Source organism: Bidens hawaiensis, unplaced genomic scaffold (genome assembly GCF_021521415.1).
Source record: "Bidens hawaiensis isolate Kalapana, Puna unplaced genomic scaffold, B.hawaiensis_p1.1 tig00021387_1, whole genome shotgun sequence".
Classification (NCBI taxonomy): Eukaryota; Viridiplantae; Streptophyta; class Magnoliopsida; order Asterales; family Asteraceae; genus Bidens; species Bidens hawaiensis.
In genome coordinates this window covers 228471-250501 of record NW_027493323.1, presented here as the reverse complement: position 1 = coordinate 250501, position 22031 = coordinate 228471, and the positions used below count along the sequence as shown (strand labels likewise).

Sequence of the window (22031 nt, the reverse complement as noted above, 5' to 3'; positions counted from 1 at the left end):
CGCATGCTTTATTATTTTATAGCTCGTAAGTCGCCTCGCGCGCAAGCTTCATTATTTTTATAGCTCGTAAGTCGCCTCGCGCATGCTTTATTATTTTATAGTTCGTAAGTCGCCTCGCGCGCAAGCTTCATTATTTTTATAGCTCGTGAGTCGCCTCGCGCGCAAGCTTCATTATTTTTATATCTCGTAAGCTACCTCGCGCGCAAATTGCATTACATTATTATCGAGATGCGCGCTCTATCTTTTATCAGGCCCCGCGCCACTATTGTTATGATGAGTGCTATATCTTATTCATGCCAGTGCACCATTATTATCATAAGGATCACAACATGTCACCATCAACTCAAAGACAATAAAGACAAGGCCGAAGAAAAGGGAAAAAGCGCCTCATATCCTAACGCACCTTATGAAGTCCAGCGCTCCACCTAAACGCTTGCACGCCTAGGAGCAACACTGGACTTGGGGGGCTTGTAGGGGTATGGTACTAAACCCGGTTTTACGACCCTAAATTTATTATGTTTGGCTTATTTTATTATATGGACTAATACAATGTTATTGGGCTGAGGGGGTTTTGTGGAGGTAACCCTAGCTGGGCTAGGCCCATTAGGGTACCATGATGGTGGCCATGAGGCTCCCTATATAAGGAGGTCTCCACCTCCTTATTAAGGGTTGGTTGTTGCTCTCAATAAAAGCCACCATCATACTATTTTTGTGTCTGTAAACAAGAGATCCTCAGGATTTCTTAGCAGTCACCTCCACACCCCCGAAGAGCCATTGCAGGTCTCAAGCAATCGGAGAAGAAGATCAAGACGTGGTTCGTTCATCTCGAAAATCCGTGGGAACATCGTCATGGATCAGGTCAGATTCATTTCATGATTCGAGATTTTTATAGTTGGTTTGTTTGAATTTTGTAATGTTTGTTAGGTAGTTAGATCTTGTCCAATTTGAACATGTTGATTAAATAGTGTTGGCAGTTCTTGTTAGGTCGTTTAGTTTGATTTTTGGTTAGGTAGAGGTTGGTTCTGGTGAAATGTCTCATGCCACTTCTAGCCTTGGTTTGTACTTCATTTTTGTTATTAAATTTTGGCGGGGCATGTTTCTTTTACCTACAAAAAAAATATGTTTGTATTTGTTATGGTCATACACATTGGTAAAGGTGTAAATAAGCCGAGCCAAGGCTTGGCTTGCTAAAAACATTTTAAGCTAGTTCTTATTATTACTAAAATATCATACGATTAAGAAAACTAATACAAGTTCGATATCATATATTGCAAGAGATCTAATAAGCCTAAATACGTAATTGTGTTAAACTTAGTTTTTGATAATATATTATATATCAATTTCTTATTTTTTTGTATCATAAACTATACAGACTACAAATTTGACTATGAAAAATACCAGTAACTTAACGAACAAACCCTTTATCGACTACATCCCTCTTGTGTACTTTCCGTAAAGTGCGACTGTGCGCAAACATGTAACGTTATAGGTCGATTAAAGAGCCGAGGTCATTTAGATGGACATAGTGGTCATTTCACACCTTTAAGGTGGACAAAGTGGTCATTTTACACATTTAAGACACTTTTCGAATGAAAACACATCAGTTAAAATTTGTACCAGAGGGGTATTTTTGGTATATTCTCAAAACATGGCTATGTCATTGCGAATATGAGTTTTTTGAACAACTTTAACCCGAAATCCCCCACCTAACCGATGTTTATAGTTTCGTGTCAATTCAAGTCTTGGCGTTAAGAAAATGAACATCTTTGTGTTCGTTTGTGTAACATCCGTCAATTTTCGGACCCAAAAACACGACTCGTTTAAAATTTTCGATGTGATTCACTTAATTATACATATACCCATATGTCACATATTTCATACGTAATAGTTTTTCTTTTCTAAAGTTATTTAATAATATTAATCATTACTAATATGTATATAAATAAAAAGTTATAACACTTATGATTTTTTTCTTTATTCAAATATCACATAAATAATATTATTGATGCATAACCAAAGTACATCATTTTAATCTAGTTATGTCACATTTATTTTTGTCACATTTATTTTTACGTAAAGTTATTTATTTTTAAAAGATGAAAAATATTTTCCTACACCATTCAAATTTTGGTCAAACCTCCTCCCCCAAATCACTCTCCTAATCAATTTTACCATTAAAACATTCTAAAAAATAACCTCCTTATTTTAGTATAAATAAGAACTCACTCCCACCCCTTTCATTCTTGCACCACTCTTTGACAAGTTCAAGAGATTATTTTTTTTCCATTTCAAATGTAGGGTTTTAATTATTCAAGTCTTCTTCATCTTATTTCTATTTATTTTAAATTCTTGTTCATACTAGTTAATCAAATGGTCATATGACCACAACACAATCATGTCTAGAAATCCACATAATCCATACACCATGGTGTATAGGGTGGATGAGACAAAGAACACAAGGAGATGATCGATTACACGAAGGTCACACTTGAAACGTTCTTACATCTTTACTTTTCTGTTTTGAATCATTATTTTTTTGTTCAAAGGACCCAAGGATTTTTGATGATATATTCTAATAAATGTTATATAATCATATCCAAAAAATTCCATAATTTTATTTCATCAAAATCCTTTTCGAAATCGTGAGAATATTGCTTTTAGCAATATTTCAGTTTTGACATTAGATATAGCCGTCAAAGAAAGACGCATATCTTGTTTATAACAAATTGAAAAGGTGAAAAACCAAATTCTATGATATACTTCAATGAAATACGGTTCTAAAAACTATTTTTTCGCATTTTAATTCATTCTATGAATTCACAATAAATATTTAAAAACAGCGCGCAGATTCGTACCCTATGATTTACATGGCTGTTTTGGCCTATTTAGGTTACGAATTTGCAAAATTTTTGTAAATGAAAGTTGTTCAAAACATTATAATTTAGTAGACTGGAAAGTCTTGATTTATAATAAAATTGTTTGATATTTTAAATACCTTAATCAAAACAAAACAGTTTGCTGTCCAAAAACTGATTTTGTATTTCATCTTTCTTTTTGATCTTTTCCTTGTTTTTATCTTAATATTTATACATTAGATTCGTATTCTTTAAACTTTCCAATCCCATTAGTTATTCTTTAATTATTATATTTTGTTTATTTATAGTTCGTGAGGTTCGATCGTTCATTTTCTTTAACGTGCTTTCGATTGTCATTTCAAGTTTGGCTTTAATCTCAAATGTGAGTTTACATATCCCCCTTTTTCATCTTTTAAATTTTGGGGGTGGCATGTACACCCTATTTAAATTAATCATTCTTATTTACTTATCTATTCATAACACAATTCAATATATGTTTATGTGTGATTATTGCATGCTCTATGATAATGCTCTATGTGCTTAATTGTTTATTTTATGTTTGGTGGTCGGTATCTCAACCTTATATATCCTCATCTAGTATGATCATACATTTACCCAAGTACTTTGATTTCGTATCAATAATAAGAACGGGTCCACATCTATTTAGTTGTTTACATTTTTATAGGAATTGTAATACTCATCATTTACATATGAATTATGATTTATCTATATATATATATATATATATAAAACTAAAACTTATGCATTGTCACCAACATTCGTGTTGACAAACTCTATTTCATACATGTTACAGGTACAAGTAGTTGATATTATTCAAGTTGGAAGACAATAGTTTGACCTTAGGATATTATTCAACATACAAGAATATGATGTAATTGTTATAATTATTGAATTTGTGTACGTGTTTAATGTTAATGAAATTAAATATTCGTTGTCGTTTTAATTAGTTTCTTTTGAGCTACTTTCCAATCAATACGTTACGCCCCGTCATGTTCCGCCGCCTTTGGTCGGGGTGTGACAGTTTGTTTTCGTTTGTTAATAGAATAAATGAACTGTTCGTGGACGTGAACAGACGAACAAAACTGAGATAAATCCAGTCAACAGACATGTGATGAACAGTGTGTTTGGTCTAAAAAATTTGAAAACCTTGACTAACATATAATGGGCCAAAAAAGGTTTATATGAATACTTTAACGACCTTAAACGAACAAACTTGAACACGTGTAAAGTACAAAAATAAATGAATATAAACTAATGGAAATAAACAAATTTAAATGAACGGCGAGACATGTATTCATGTTTGTTCGTTTAATTAAATGAACACATTTTATTGAAAGCTGGTTATCCTTCACTTTTCAATCCGAAACCCGACCCGTTTATTTTTTCTTTATTTTGATTTTCTTTCTTTTGCTTCATTTATTATTCGAACGCTCGTATTAATTCCCGCCTCCGTTTAAGTTTATTTTGTTTATTTATTTATTTATTGATAATAACTATGATTTCTATGCAATAATACCCCCTAACTAACTATATACCACTTTGAACCCATGACTAAAGATTAGGGACCATTTTGCAAAATCATCCAAACCCTTTTCCCTCTCTCCCTCCTTTCCCGTCGGCATTCAAGACCTCCCCTTTTTTGTTCCTCAATCTTCGGAGAAATTAATCTTTCCAAATCCTTGCTAACCAAAAACGCGTTGTACCGACACTCTATACATGGTAAATTATAACAAATTCGACAGCTATTGACTTGTTTTTAAAGTTTGAACGAACCGCGGCCAAAATCGACCCTAAACCACTATAAATATGTAAACATACTTCGATTAAACTTTCCCACACCACCCTCACTACATTGCGACCTAAACCCCTAAGCTAATTGCAGTAAACAAAGCCGTCAAGAACCCGTTTGCCATCAAGATAAGAGCTGCAAACCCTATTCGCCGTTCACCCTCTATACATCATCATTTACGGAACTTTTGTCATCGTAACTCGGGAAGCTCATCCGTTTCTATCTTAATTTCTTATCATCGTCTCATTTCGTTAATCCACTCGTTGAGGTGAGTTTACATATCCCCCTTTTTCATCTTTTAAATTTTGGGGGTGGCATGTATACCCTATGTAAATTACTCATTTTTATTTCCACATCTATTCAAAAACACAATTCAATACATGTTTATGTATGATTATTATATGCTCTATGATAATAATCTATGTGCTTAATTGTTTATTTTATGCTTGGTGGTTGGTATCTCATCCTCATCTATCCCCATCTAGTATGATCATACATTTACCCAAGTACTTTGATTTCGTATCAATAAGAACGGGTCCACATCTATTTAGTTGTTTACATTTTTCATAAGAATTGTAATATTCATCATTTACATATGAATTGTGGTTTTTATCTATATATGTATCTCAACTAAAACTTATGTATTCTCACTAACATTCGTGTTGACAAACTCTATTTTTATACATGCTACATGTACAAGTAATTTACATTGATCAAGATTGAGGATATTAGTTTTTACCTTAGGATATTTATCCAAATAATAAATATGATGTAATTGTTTTGATTATTATAATTGTGTACTTGTTTTGATATTAATAAATTAAATAATTATTGTCACTTTAATTAGTGTCTTCTGAGCTACTGTCCAATCAATACGTTACGCCCCGGCATGTTCCGCCTTTGGTCGGGGTGTGACACATGTGTTGTAATCTACATAATAGAATACTTTTTATTAAGTTTTAGTTTATTAACTTACTAATATATATTTATATTTACATTTTTTATATTTTTGCAATCATAGGGTATTTTCGGTATACTCTCAAAAATACCAAAATTTCATGTTGCGAATCTAAGTTATTAGGCTTCTAAATGCTCATGTTCGTTCATGTAACTTAAATGACGGACAAACAATCAAAGACGGAAAACTAAATGAACTAGATTTTGTTGTTCGTGTTTGTTCGTTCAGAAGATGAATTAAATTATTCTCTTTTTGGCTAATTGTTGTCTAGCATTTCAATTCTTGGTATCATAAACCATAAGAAATCCAAATTTTACTATCGCAAATGTCGGTAACAGAACAACCCGCTACTAACTGAATCACAATTGTGTTCCCGCTGCAAAGTGCGGGCACTCTTACTAGTATAAAAAACATATAACATTAGCTAGTTATGTTAGATGTTATAATATTTTGGTTGGCTGACTAGTAGGTGTCACGCAACATTCATTAAATTTCTTGTTTATTTTTTACCTGTCATTTATAACATATATAAAAGTTCAAATGAATGCTTAACAAGAAATGCAAGTGGTTTGGCAGTAATATTCAAGTATAAATGCTAATTATAGTTATATTAATTTCAATTTTTTCATATGATAATACATATATATATATATATAATATATATATATAAACGAATATCCAAAAATCCTAGGTATCGCGATGTGGTCGCTCCCCACTTTTTTGGAGTCATCAGATTTGCTTGATTTTTAAATTGAGGCTTCTCATGCATTTGACCCGAATTCATGAGTATGGATCTTACCAAACCCAGATATTTCTTAAACGGGTTATATCATCTCATTAAAAAAAATTATTCTCACCAAATTATTGATGTAAAAATCCTATAAAATAGGATATACTAAAAACTAATATCTTATTTATTTTAAATATATATATATATATATATATATATATATAGGGGAAGGTTCATATACATTTTAATCTTAACATGAGAATGTAAGAAATAATATCAATTTATAAAAAAATGAGAACGTAAGAAACAATACCAACTACAATACCAATCTACATAAATAATGATTTATAATAACAAAGAAAAAAACCTAAAAATTACAACAAAAGAATCAAAATCAAGAACAAAATAATAACAACAAATACCAACAAATACATATAACAACAAAAGAAAACATATAATAATAACAAAAAAATATAAATCAACAAATACTTATAACGTCTCATAATGGAAAATTAGCAAATACGAACAAAAAATAACAAACACTTATAAAAATAAACCTAATAATAACAGCAAATTGGTTCTTACCGTTTTCATGTTAAGAATAAAATGTATTTGATCCTATATATATATATATATATATATATATATATATTATTTAAATTAAAAAACCAATTTTATAGTAAAAAAAATAAACGGGGTTTGGGTCTAATCAAACCATAAGTATATTATTAACTTTCATAAATATTATTTATAATTAAAAAAACCAATTTTATAGTAAAAAAAATAAACGGGTCTTGGGTCTCATCAAAACATATAGCTTTTAAACCGGGTTATAACATCTCATTTATTTGTGAAACAATTTATCATCAAACCATAAGTATATTATTAACTTTGATACAATAAGAAAAATATAAATTCAAAAAATAAGTAAATATTAGAACAAACAATATAAAACAACCCCCGTAATACGGGGGATAAAAACTAGTATATATTTGAGTTACATATTTATTAAGTTTTAATAAATTACTTAATATAAAATATAAAACACCAAATTTAGGAATTAGGTTAAGTTGAGGTTTTTAGATGTTTTACATGCAAAACCAAAACCGAACCATGAGTGCGGTTTTTACAAAAAATTTCGGTTTTTTCGGTTTTCGTTTCGGTTCGGTTTAGGTTTTTGGTTTTTACCATTTGAGCGTGAAATTTTAGGCCTTCAAAAAGTTGGCAAAAAATAATGAATTTAGGTATAAATAATTTTGTTAATTGTAAAATAATAGACTATTATACATTTGATCAAAAATATTGGAGTTAAATATTTATTAAATTCTAATAAGTGACTTAATATAAAATATAAAAAAAACCGTTTAGGAATTCGGTTTAGTTCGGGTTTTTCTACATGTAAAACCAAAACCAAACCGTGAGTGCGGTTTTTACAAAAAAAACATTAAACCAAACCTTAATTTTTTGTTTGGTTTGGATTATTCGGTTTCGGATCGTTTTTTTTGTTTCTTGCACATCCCAAATTAATACTAGAGATGTCAATCTTCTAATATTCAACGAAGAGGGTAACTATGAAAATGTTATATATGAAGAAATTTTTAGAGATTAATGAAAATTTACCATCTAATTTTCTTTTCTTTTTTTATTTTATGAGAAAATTACTGTTTTACTCCCTGTGGTTTTTAATCGCAGTCACTTTTAGTCCCTGAACAAAAACTTGAACTGTTTTACTCCATGTGGTTTTTAATCGTAGTCACTTTTAGTCCCTCCGTAAATTTCAAGTTATCTTTTCCATCCAAATATGCCTGCATTTACAATTTTGCCCCTGATTGATTTTTTTGTAATTTTCTTTTGTTCATGCATGTCTAAAAGACGTAAAAAGTTTTAATATTTTAATAAAATGTCCTTTTTATCAATATAAATTTTATGTCCCTCACCAATCCACCACCATTTATGTCATTTTTTAAACTCATAAACAAGTATGTCCTTTTTATCAATATAACTTTCATTTCCGAAACGTGGATTTGGTGCTTCTTCTGGATTTTGTGGTGGATTGGTGGGGGACATAAAAGTTATATTGATAAAAAGGATATTCTAAAAAAATATCATAGCTTTTTACATCTTTTAGACATGCATGAACAAAAGAAAATTGCAAAAAAATCAATCAGGGGGGAAATTGTAAATGCATGCATATTTGGATGGAAAAGATAACTTGAAATTGATGGAGTGACTAAAAGTGACTGCGATTAAAAACCACAGGGAGTAAAACAGTTCAAGTTTTTATTCAGTGACTAAAAGTGACTCCGCTTAAAAACCACAGAGACTAAATCAGTAATTTTCTCAAATTTTATTTTATTCAACGTTAGAATACATGTTCATATTCATTCATCTAATACCAAATTAGTATAAGTATTTCACATTGTGTTGTTCTTTTGTTAATATAGTTTATCCGACCCGTGTATACACGGGTATTTAACCTAGTATATATATATATATATTTATATATATAAACGAAAAACATAAAAATCCTACGTGTCGCGATGTGGTCGCTCCCCCTTTTTTTGAGGTCACCAGATTTGCTTGATTTTTAAATGGAGGCTTCTCATGCATTTGACCCAAATTCACGGGTTTGAGTCGCATCAAACCCAGATATTTCTTAAACGGGTTATAACATCTCATTAAATTAAAAACTAATCTCATCAAATATTTAATATAAAAAACTTATAAAATAGGGATATACTAAAAATTAATATATGATTTATTACAAAAAAAGATACATATTATTTATAATTAAAAAACCAATTTTATAGTAAAAAAATAATAATAAACGGGTCTTGGGTCTCATCAAAGTCATATAGCTTTTAAACCGAGTTATAACATCCATTTATTTGTGAAACAATTTATCATTAAACCATAAGTATATTATTAACTTTCATACAATAAAAAAAATAAAAAATCAAAAAATAAATAAATATTAAAAACAACTTATATAAACAACCCCCATAATACGGGGGATAAAAACTAGTAACATATATAAACGAAATCATAAAAATCATACGTGTCGCGATTTGGTTGTTTTCCTTTTTTTTGGAGTCACCAGATTTGCTTGATTATTAAATGGAGGCTTCTCATGCATTTGACCCGAATTCATGGGTATGGGTCTTATAAAACCCAGATATTTTCTTAAACGGGTTATAACATCTCATTAAATGAAAAACCAATCTCACCAAATATTTAATATAAAAATCCTATAAAGTAGGGATATACTAAAAATTAATATCTGATATATTTAAAAAATATATATTATTTATAATTAAAAAATCAATTTTATAGTAAAAAAATAAATGGGTTTTGGTTCTCATCAAACTCATGTAGCTTTTAAACCGGGTTATAACATCTCATTTATTTGTAAAACAATTTAACATCAAACTATAAGTATATTATTAACTTTTATACAATAAAAAAAATTCAAAAATAAATAAATATTAAAAACAAATAATACAAAACAACCCCGTAATACGGTGGATAAAAACTAGTATATATATATATAAACGAAAACATAAAAATTCTACGTGTCGCGATGTGGTCGCTCCCCCTTTTTTTGGAGTCACCAGATTTGCTTGATTTTTAAATGGAGGTTTCTCATGCATTTGACCCGAATTCACGGGTATGGTCTTACCAAACCCAGATATTCCTTAAACGGGTTATAACATCTCATTAAAATAAAAACTAATCTCACCAAATTATTGATGTGAAAATCCTATAAAATAGGATATACTAAAAATTATTATATGATTTTTTTAAAAAAATATTATTTATAATTAAGAAACAATTTTATAGTAAAAAAAATAAGCAGATCTTGGGTCTTACAAAACCCATATAATTTTTAAATCGGGTTATAACATCTTAGTTACTTGTGAAACATTTTATCATCAAACTCTAAGTATATTATAAATTTCATTACAATAAATAAAATTAAACCCAAAAAAGTATATAAGTGTTAAAAATGAGTAATGTAAAACAGCCCCGTAATACAGGGGATAAAAACTAGTGTATATATATATATATTTAAAACCATTTGATGGTCAGGAATACTATTCATGAAATAAGCCAATCAATTTGTTATAAATCACTTTAAGATAGTTATTTTGAAGTTTATTTTTTAATATTATTTTATGATTTTCTTATTCAATGCATTTGCAAAATTAGACTTCTATAATAACATTTGACATATTTTATTTTTGAAAATATTATGTTTTTTAAATACTATATACACAATTGCAAAGTGACTATTTATATTTACGCTTCAGTATTGTTTTCATTTGAAACCAATATGGATCCAAGATAATATATTTTTAATTTTTTTTCACGTAGTAATGCTACTCTAAAATTCGAATACAAACGTCAATGTTTCTACATGTGCCCAAATAACATTTTTTTTCGATACCGAGTTCACGCAATGTGCGCCAAAACAAATGGTTTATATATTTTTTATGCTTTCCTCACGACAACTTAATTTTATATGAATATTTTCTTATTTCTATCTACGTTTAGATAAAAATTTATTAAAACCAGACATGTCACTGCACATATAAATTCTAGTAGCTTTAGTCTTAATGTGTATCAACGTTTTTTGCCGCAGCGCACATGCCATTTACTAGCTATCTATTATAGTATTATATAATAAGATAAAATGTGAAATTTGGTGTGGCTAAGATTTCATTAAATCATTTGGCGACACCTTATTGGTCCATGACATTTTAATTTTTTTCCTTTTTTTTGTTTCTTAGTTCCGGTCACGTAATGAACATAACAAAATCAACCAAACGTCAATGTTGTTTTTTTAGTTTGTTTTAATTTCGGTAATGCAACGAATATGACAAAAACCGACCGAATTCACGTAGACTCACCGCATCAACACCCGAGACTGACATGTTTGGGTTTTACCAACGTCCTAGTTAACCGACCAACGCCACCCCATCGGTCCATCTCAATTTTTATATTTCCTCCGTTTTTCACGCTGGTATCGTAACGAACACACGTAACCAAAACCAACTTAATTCGTGTTAATGCCCGTGACTGACTACTGTTGGGTTTTACCGCTAGCCGGGTTTATCAACCAAATAAACATCGTTTTTAATATAACTGTGTCTCAAATGTAACTGATACGGCTTGAATTCAAGGATACTCACCGTGGTAACGCTTGGGTTTGGAATCCGGTTGATTGGACCGTAGGAAAAAAAGTTGCAAGGGTTTTGTAAAGGTGTAGGAGATCGTCTCTGTGAACAAAACAATACAATACAATACAACACAACACCCTTTCTTTCTTTCTTTCTTTCACAGAGAAGAATTTGAACGGGTAGGTAGGTAATCTCTCCAATTGAATTGAAAGCAAGCCCTAACATAACATAACATAACATAACATACCCGTTTCTTAGTTTTCAGTTATTGATTCGATAGATTGGTTCACATGCTATAGGCTTGTTCGATCAATATAGGAACCCTCGTATACCACCATTAAACCTTAAACTAATACCAACTGTTCGATTAAATGCCTTGTTGTTTATAAACAACATTCTCGTCTCCTTGGTGGATTGTAACCTCAATTAGTAATTATAGAAATTGTCGATTTTTAGCTTCACAGTTACCTGATTTTAATAATGACTGATGATGGTGTCTTTGAGCTTAGCTCCTACTACTTGTTCAGATTGTTCGGGTTCTTTTTATTCGTTGGTATTATTGTATTTGATCCAAAATGCAAGATATCAACTAGCTTGATTTTTGGATTCATTCATGTGATTTAGGAACAAGAATGGTCTTATTTTGGTGCCGGACCAAGCAAGCACAGCTCAGGGCCTTATCAAATCAGTTCAAACGATGCTATTTTCAGATTCACGAGTCCTCTTCGGTTATCAAGGAAACCAAAATTGGTGTTTTGAAAGGTCAAGGTTTGAGTTTACACAGGCCTGGACCCGAGCTTGGCAACTCTGTGCGATTCTTTGCCGCCCCTGTTCAGGTTATCCCCTTGTATGTAAACATTAGTACTTAGATCGTATGTCGTGTGTGTAACTTTTATTTTAGTTATCATTTTTAACTATTTGGTCAACTAGACCCCTTCAAATCACTTGTTAATTTTGCGAAAACCAACCCAGCATAAGTTGGGCTTTACTTGATCCCACTGGTTAGCAGGGTATTGGTGGGGCCAGGAGTTTTCTCTAACGGGTTCTCATGGTCACATAAAAAACTTTGTGTAGTCAATAAATATTTTTTTCTTGTTTTTGTTAGGCTAAGCTGAAGTATGAAGAGAAGGATAAAGGGGGTCCACGAATGAACTCACAAATTCATGCTCAATATGTTAGGCTCGTCACCGATGAAGGTTAGTTTATCATTTTATTTCCATATTTGTATCTGTAACACTTTTAAAATGTAAGATACAGTGAGAAATTATTGGTACATCTCTTTATCTTTTTATTAATATTTTAGAATGATGCCAATCTTTCAGGGCATAGTGTAGTGTCAAGGAATGAGGCATTAGAGCGTGCAAAGAAACTCAATCTTGATTTAGTCGAGGTACATTATGTTTGCAAACTAATATAAATTAGACCCTTTCAGTATTTTGTCATTTTGAACATTATGGTTTTTTGTTATGTTAATTATGTGGTAGGTTCAACCAGATGGTAACCCACCTGTTTGCAAACTCATGGACTATAAAAAGGAAATGTATTTAAAACAAGTAAAGGAGAAAGAACAATCGAAAAAGAAGGTAATCATTTTTTTTTTCAATTGGAATATAATTCTTTCTAGATTATATAAATTTATGAAAGTTAAGATTTTGCTACTCTTTGGTCTTAAGTACGCTTTAAAATTTTTGCAGTCTGACTTGGTTTTACGTAAAGGAGGATTGAAAGAGGTTCGCATTACTTTTAAAATTGTAAGTCATAACCCATCTTGAGCATTATTTGCAAGTTTCCTGATTATACACACACACACACACACACGCATAGATAGATAAATGATCCATTACGTAAGCGAGGATGTGGAACGTCGATTTTAATTAGCGATCTAAGGTTCTCCAATCAAAATAACGAGCAACAACAACGGTGTGCCGGTCTTCGTCCACCGCTGCCTCACGATTCCGCCCACCTTCACCATCACCGTTCAGTAATCTGTCACCGTCCACCGTTCACCGTCGCGACCATCGACGGTACCGTCGTGAACACCATCTTCTTCCGTCACGAGTTGTTCACCTGATCAAAATGACCAATTGAAATTGATATTGTTGAACCTAATTGATCAATTAACCTTGAAATTGATCCAATTAATCATCAATTTGAAGCTTCAGTCGATCAATTTGTGTTTTGAGTGATAGGTTTTAACCTTGAATGTATTAGGATTTAAGCATGGACGTTTAAGTTTTTTTGCCTGAACGTTTAAAGGTTAACCTTGAACGTTTTAGGGTTGGGATTTTGGCTTGAACGTTTTAGTGATTTTTACCTTGAACGTATCTCACGTACGTAATGTACGTTAAGCGATTATTTTATTGTACGCTAACTCACCCCTATATACATATATCTTGTGTGTGTGTGAACATTCATTGGGCAACTCAGTAAAAGTTGGGAACCGGAGGGAACTCTGGTTCAAATGAACTCCAATTTAACTCATTTCAGCGATGATGGAACCGACTAGTTCAACCCTAATAAATATATATTTATATGGTTCAGCTTTTAGGGTTTAGAGGTTAGTCTTTTGGGTTTACCTTTGGGGTTTAGCATTAGGGTTTAGGGATTAGGATTAACCTTTAGGGATTTTTTTTGGGAAAAAGGCAAAGCCGTGGAAAACATTTGATATTAAAAAAAAAGGACCAATACATAGAGAAACATAACAAACAAAACAAGATAAACACATCAAACAACTAGTCTTAAAACTCCAAGTCCATGTAGTCATATCAAGTCCATCATGCAAAGCCATCCAAATCGGACTCCAACATTAGCCCATTAAAAATGAAATAGTAAAAAGATTGAAGGCAGCATTTTTTTGTATTTTGGTGAATCGTCTGACCAAGACCAGCTAAATTTGGGCCAGTTTTAGGCCCAACCGCACTATTAACCAAACTTGGGCCAGCCACATGACATACATTAGATTTTTTAAGTTGGGACGTGGGCTGATTTGGACCATAGGGAATCGACTGTCCGCCTCGGGCCGTGGGAGTTTACTTGGGTCAGCCATCACACTTAGAACAGGGACTGATGATTTATCATGGACCGAGTGTAGTCCAGCAGCCGAACTTGGGCCTGTTGGGCTGTTTTTGATTGCCTTTTTTTCTTAACCATTTTAAAATCATCAATATCTATGTCCATTGAAATTGTTTGGGCCGAAACATTTGGACCATCGGCTTTCACTTCAATTTCAACTTTTGGATAACTTTGGGTTCATGAAATGCATCCAAATGACCCAAAACATTACATTTCTTACATAATGGTGGCTTCCATTAATAATCGTCTAATTGAGCTAATTTCCCGGGAAAACCATTCCGTGATGAAATACCACTTTTACCCTGTCCGGTAACCTACATGATGCCTTTGCCTCTACAAGAACCCATGCATAACTAAGAGGACCCTTCTATTCACAACGTTCATATGTCTTCTTATCCAACATTAGAGGCCTTTCAATACAACTAATGATTTGCCCAACATTACCTTCATTCCAAGTACATAATGGCAAATCTTTTATTGATACCCAAGCACGGACTGAACACGGGCACGATTTCGCTAAAACCGTGTCTGGCTCTCACAATTGAATGACTAATGGAAGTATGGAACATCAGTGACCGACCATGGATTTTTCTCCAAGATTTGGAGTAATATTAGGGTTTAGCTTAGCGTTTAACACTTTAACTTCAAGGTTTAGGTTTAGCTTTTAGGTTTCGCTATAGGGTTAGCGTTGTTGGTTGGATTCGACGAGATGGTTCCAACAATACTAAAATGAGTTCAGTTGGAGTTCGTTTGACCCGGTTCTCCACTTTTATCCTTTTCTCTTGTACATAAAAAGTAAATTCTTTAATTATAGTTATAGCACAACGAAAGGTTGTACGAGTTTCTCGTTTTTGAACGAGTGATGATTAAGGAGTTGCGTGGTGTGTAGCATTATATTAATTAATTAAAAGTATCTTCATTTCTATATTTGAAGCTTCTTTTAGAGGTTCATCAGTTGTAATATTTAAATAATTATCTTTTTGTTTGTGTATAAACAATATGTTAAGATTTCATTTATATATATGTGTGTGTGTGTGTGTGTGTGTGTGTGTATGACAAGTATGGGTTTCTTTTTTCTAGGATAAACATGATATGAAAACAAAGGCAGATGCCATCAAACGATTAGCCGAGCGTGGACACCGTGTCAAGGTATGTTTGTGTAAATTATCTTCATAACACTACAATATAAAACATCAAATGTTGGTCACTCGTTAATGTTTTTATGGTCAAGCAGTGTATGGCAGTGAAAGTACCTAATGAAAAGTCAGATGAGCAGGATTTGGGAGGACTGTTATCCCGTCTATCCGCAATGGTATGTTTAACTTGAACGTGCTGATTGATTATGTTAAAAGAAGTAATTAAAAAGGAAATTGGTCAAATAACTTTTCATTGGCAGATTGATGATTTTGCTCTTGTGGAAAGTGGGCCCAGGGTAGAGGAGAAGCAAGCGTACGTTGTTGTAAGACATATTAAGTTCGGGCCGTTAAAGAAAGGTCCAGCAAAAAAGAAAATTTCAGAAATGGTAAATGAAATTTCAACACAAAGTTCGGAAGAACAAAGCTTAAATGAATCCGATTCTGAAACCGACACGTATGATGAAAAGGAGATGGAATTAGATTCAACCGATGATTTTGACCATGTGGTCAAACCCGCACCCGCACCAGAAACATTCAATAGGTATGCAGCCACACGAAAAACTAACAGGTCAGAAAACAGGTATGCAACCACGAGGCCAACAAATGGTTCAGGTCAAAGTCAAAACGTGAACAGGCGGGGTCCAGGTGAAGCCACATCAGGTTATGGGAGGTTTGATGCACCGAGACCAAACAATGATCATCGAACGGAAAGTGGGCCTGTGGAAGTAAACAGGTACATGAAAGGACCGAGGCCACAAGGACCGAGTTTACAGGGTGATTTTGGTAGAGAAAACAATAATATGAACCCTGCTGGGGTCAGGGTAAGACAAGGTGGTTATAGAAGATGAATGCATTTTTGTAGAAGTGACATGACATGGGTTTTATATTATTATGTGAAATGCAGTACTTTTTAGGCTGCTATTTAATTTATTTTGTAATTTGCATGGCTGGCACCGTGCTATGTTTGGTAGTCAATTGAACTGATTATAAAGCATGAGATTGTAACTGGATTAATATAATGACCACCCTGCTAAATGTCAGTGGTTTGCGCTATATGTTTTTTGTTTTGTTGGAATAAATTGTTTTTATGATATGGAAATACGTTTGAAAGTGATTATGTGATATGTAGTGTCAAACTGCTCTCACTCTCTCATACCTCCGCCGCACCTTTTGTTTCATCAACGATATGCGCTCATTTTAATAGATACACGACGATGTATATTCGGAATTTTATAAGACATTATATATCAGAACTTATTGAAGAAATACAAATTCATATAAAATAGAGAAAAACATATAAATACAAACTGTGTATTATTTGGGAATTTTGAAGGGTGTACACATAACATAAATCCTCAAAACACAACTTGATTTGTCAATGCCCTGCTTATCATTTCAACAACTGACATGAACAAATATTTACAATGCTTTTCGAGTTCAATACAAAAATTGGTTTCAATTTGATCGCATGACGATTAAAGAACCATCATCATCATCATCGGTCATCTTCACCTCATTTCCTAATCTTAAATGAAGCCCTCTTTATAAACTTTTTCCCGCTATCAGGAACACCTTAGTCACCACTTAGCATCCTATAAATCTGCATGAAAACATCATGTTAACATAAAAACAGATAAAACAAACATACCATTGTTTTGCTTTTGCTTTCTTCAACTTCAAGTTTACCTTGCTCGCTTTCGGACGGTCAGTTGGATTATGATTTATGCATTGAGAAGCAATCCATACCATGTCATTCAGCTGATCCACGTCACACGTGCCACCAAGATGAGGATCAACAAGTTTTTCAATATTTTTTGCATCGATCAAAGGTCTGGCCTGCAATAAACTAGTGATTAAACAAGAAATCGGTCGATTGGTTGGTACTTAAAAAATAAAATACCTACCCACATAACAAGACTGTTTTGTGATTCATCTAAAGCGGGGCGCCCAGTGATGATTTCTAACAAAAGTACTCCATATGCATACACATCAGTTTTCTCATCGACCAAACCGTCCATGAAAACTTCAGGCGCGAGGTAACTGTATTTTAATAAATAAATAAAAAAGCTTCAAGCTAATTAAATAAAAAGAATATGATATATAAATGTAAATTACATACCCAAAAGTCCCTTCAAACTGTGATACAGTGAGGTTCACCCGCTGATCTGGAAGCCACTTAGCCAGCCCAAAATCAGATATCTATATTTACATCAAATGAAGTCCACACATAAAGAAAAATTAGAAAATATCATTATGTTTTGTAAAGGTCAGTAACATACTACACTCTCTTGTTTTATACAATAAATAGTCCCTCTAACTTGTAAAAAGTACACAAAAGTCAAATTGTTGTGTATTAAAGTCTCTAAATTTGTCTAAAATGCATGTACTTATGAAAAAAATAATATAATAAAATGTTAACTCTTAAATTGATTAACTGGAAATGGTCAAACACAATAAAAAAACCAACATACTTTCTGTTTTTCTAACAAAAGTCCCTCAACAACTTTTTGCATATTACTTTACCCCTACATGTTAAACCTGAACATTATTGTGATATTTTTTAAAGACAACTTAAAACCAATATATCCAAATTGTATAAAAAGGCAACTAGGATAATATATATATAATCCATTTAAGAAAACAAGATAAAATGTAAGCAAAACAACCATATGTATCGGTTCCAAGTTGTTTCAGTTTTTTTTCACAACTTGCTTCAAACTTAACATTTAGAGGGACTTTAATGTGCTACAAAAATGTTGAGGAACTTTTGTGAGAAAAATAAATAAATATAAAGTATTGTTTTTTTATGATATTTCCCCTTGGTTAAAACAAGATGGATGTATAAATCCTTTTACAAAAATGTTGAATGTCACTTTATCGAATTTGATGAATTAAGAGTTCACAAGTACGTGCATTTTAAGCAAGTTTAGACATACAAAAATCAGTTTAGTTACTTGTTTCAAGTCATGGATTACCCGAGGTTGAAAATCCTCCGAAAGCAAAATATTAGCAGCCTTAATATCTCTATGAATGATTCTCCTTTGACAACCCTCGTGAAGATACGAAAGGCCCGATGCAGTGCCCAACGCAATGTTGTATCTTGTTCCCCAATCAAGTTTCTGTTTTTGTTTCTCATCTGAATGTTTATTTACAGATTAAGAAATGTTATTTCATTTCAAACGGTCTTGTCTGTAGAATTACCAATCTACCCTTCATGAATAATGCAGTTAAAAACTAACCAGACAGAACAGAAGCTAAGCTTCCATGATAGGACAGAGGCAAAACAAGGTGCATGCCACCTTCGAATCCGTAGCCAATAATATTAGAAATGCTCGGGTGGCTGACGTGGACAAGGATTCCAAGTTCAGATAAGAAATCTGCTGTCATCTCTTCTGGTGTGCCTCGTGTTAACCGTTTTACTGCTATGATTTCATTGTTTTGTAAATGACCTTTGTAAACTTCAGAATAACCTCCCTCTCCAATTAAGTTTTCTTTGGAATAATAACAGAAAATACAGAACGAAAGTTTAGTTAAAACCGGGTTGGTTTGTTTTTATGGTTAAAGTCATGGGTCATTTGGCATAGTTGCTTCTAATCAAATATATGACTAACTATGTCAAATGCTGTAAATGCAATACATGTTCTATAAAAAGATAACCAACTTTGTAACAATATGATTAAAAATTCTCAAACTTTGAAAAGTTTTGTTTTAAGGCAATATAAGCCTGGTCAAAATGATGACATAATAACTTTGACCAAATTGACTTTTCTAGATGAAAACTTTTGCTTCTGTGGAAAATGAGTGCAAATAATGTGTGTCCGTAACTTTGAACAAAGATTCTGGCTGTCAAAAAGGCTCGCGGCTCATTTAGTTGCCTTGTTGGCTCATTCGTCGGGTCGCTTAAGTTAAAGCCCAAATTTTATTATATTAATTATAACCCATAACCCAAATTTTATAAATATAAGCCATAAATTTTATAGTTTATTAATTAAGCATTATGTGTAAGCTAAAAATAATATATTTTTTCTTTTATATATTTCAATAGGTGAAAAAAACTCATTTTTCAAAAAACATAAACGAGCTGGCTGGACGAGCCATGAGATGACTCAAGCTTTTTACGATTAACACGTTAAGATAAATGAGCCGAGCTAGAAGAGACAGCCATAGTAAAGAAAGATCAAAACTTTGAAAGCATAAAACGAGTCAACATGAAGTTATATCCAAACCACGACTAAAGTTGTCGGTAGCATCTTTAAGTTGCGCGAGTGAATAATTAATCCACGAAGCCTCAAAACAATACAAACTATCATTTAACTTTGAATCCAACTCCGGCATGAGGTTCTGGCTCTTTTTCTTAGTCAGCCTCTTGATCGAGGATAGTGGACTAAAGGTCTGCAAGCTTGCAGATGGTGCTTTTGTTAACTTCCATAAGTACTCACACAACTGCCTTGAATGAACAATTGGATCAATCTGAGCTACCAAATCTGATATCCGAAAACTGACAGATGGTGAATCTGCAGCAGCATCATTGTTCACAGGCAATGACGGTTCAGATTTGCTTTGATCATCCAAATCTTCATCATCCTTTCCTACAAAGCTAAATTTCAGCCGAAATTTCAATTGGAAGCATAAACACCTAAACTTTCAATTGAGTATTTTTTCTTTTGTTTATTACCTTGAGCAGAAACTGAAACTGAGGAATCAGAGAAAAGAATTCTGTTATTTTCTACTGCAAATATAACACCTTCCTTCTTTTCATCATCAGCCATCTCTTACTCAAAACTGACATCAAAATATCATCAAACAAAATCACACACACAAATTTCATGTTTACTAAGGGTGTAAACTAGCCGAGTAGCTCATGAGCTAATCGAGATCGGCTTGTAAAAAGCTTGAATAGAGTCGACTTTAAACGAGCTCGAGCTTTTACTTAGGCTTAATTAATAAGAATGCTCGAGCCCACTCAAGAGCTTTTATATATAAAATTATGATAAGAAAAACTAAGTAATACATATTATATTAAAAATAAAAAAAATAATTATAAAAATATATACTAAAAGAATTAATAAATAACAAACAAGCTAGGCTCGAGCTTGAAAAACTACTCACGAGCCGTGCCCAACCCTCGCTTGAGCGTTAACGTGCTTGGCTTCGGCTCGGGTTGTTAACACCTCTAAATTATTGTTTAGGCAGAATATGAATATGATATAATTAACATCCCCTATTTATCTTAATAAACTAATTATTATTATTATCACGATATAAATAAAAGTACAAACCCTAACCTAATTCCTAATATGTATACAAAATTTGCAGAACGAAGAAATGAAATGGGAATCGGATAACAGCGTTTGACGAGAAAATCATGGAAATTTCTTAATCTTGGGTAATAATAATAATAATAATAATAATAATAATAATAATAATAATAATAATGAGAAGGCATTGAACAATTTTGCATAAATGAATTTGCATGAATAAACTAGCTAGGGTTTATATAGATATATAGATACCTTGAAGATATATATATGTTGGTGCACCATGAAGATCCTCAAACCCTCTCTTTGATGAATATTGAATGACAAAAAGAAAAATTGTGAGAGAAAGGTAGATGGAGGAGACGTACGTGCATGTCTCTCCCGCCACCATTATTCATTTATAGTTATTTGCAATATGATCCTTATACTTACATGTCACCGTCACATTTGTATTATATTTGTTCATCTTTTCCTAGCTATTAATCAAACATTATAAAATAAAAATAATGATTCATTCTATTTCTATAGGGTAGAGGTGCACAAAAAACCCAAACCCGGAACCGGACACGAAAAAAAAACCCGGGACCGGTTTTCTAAAACCCGGGTTTTTAATACCCGAACCCGACCCTAACCGTAGGGTACGGATAGGGTATGACTTTCAATGTTGAAACCCGAACCCGAACCCGTACTCGATCTAAACCCGATAATACCCGAAACCCGGTTCTAGGTAAACCCGAAACCCGAAACCCGGTTTAAACTATACCCGAAACCCGGTTCTAGTTATACCCGAAACCCGGGTTTTTTGCATACCCGAACAAGATTTTTTGCATGCTAGGATATTAGTGTTTGTGCACATGTTTTTGTGTGGCTGTCCATAGATCTATAGTCGTTCTCTAACGGATCTTTTTTGGAGCACGTATATGATATAAATACTTGTTTAGAGCAACACCTTTTGATATACCAAACAACAACTGAAAACACATAAAATATATGTTTTTTGTATCATTGTTTAGTTGTTTATGTATGTTTGAA

At 32.5% G+C, this 22031-nt stretch overlaps 1 protein-coding gene and 1 pseudogene across 4 annotated transcripts; one reads left to right on the top strand and one right to left on the bottom strand.

The window, feature by feature from the left end:
- The first annotated feature begins 11663 nt into the window (after positions 1-11663).
- On the top strand, positions 11664-16742 carry LOC143563453 (translation initiation factor IF3-1, mitochondrial-like). 3 transcript variants are annotated; one of them, XM_077050988.1, is made up of 9 exons: positions 11664-11712; positions 12158-12369; positions 12639-12729; positions 12856-12923; positions 13018-13116; positions 13228-13284; positions 15686-15754; positions 15840-15917; positions 16002-16738. In XM_077050988.1, exons 2-9 carry the CDS (start codon positions 12166-12168, stop codon positions 16587-16589), a joined length of 1254 nt encoding a protein of 417 aa, XP_076907103.1. In that variant the 5' UTR covers positions 11664-11712; positions 12158-12165; the 3' UTR covers positions 16590-16738. The 3 variants fall into 3 exon arrangements, with proteins under 3 accessions (XP_076907103.1, XP_076907102.1, XP_076907104.1); XM_077050987.1 differs by lacking the exon at positions 11664-11712 and having other exon boundaries at positions 12094-12369; positions 16002-16737; XM_077050989.1 differs by lacking the exon at positions 11664-11712 and having other exon boundaries at positions 12124-12380; positions 16002-16742.
- A 454-nt stretch (positions 16743-17196) lies between these two features.
- LOC143563458 (receptor-like cytosolic serine/threonine-protein kinase RBK2) lies at positions 17197-20525 on the bottom strand (annotated as a pseudogene). The gene is made up of 8 exons (XR_013140674.1): positions 20417-20525; positions 19968-20330; positions 18981-19232; positions 18717-18877; positions 17861-17940; positions 17646-17781; positions 17428-17577; positions 17197-17341 (listed from the first exon to the last, which is right to left on the bottom strand). The product of XR_013140674.1 is annotated as a receptor-like cytosolic serine/threonine-protein kinase RBK2 (transcript).
- Positions 20526-22031: the final 1506 nt, after the last annotated feature.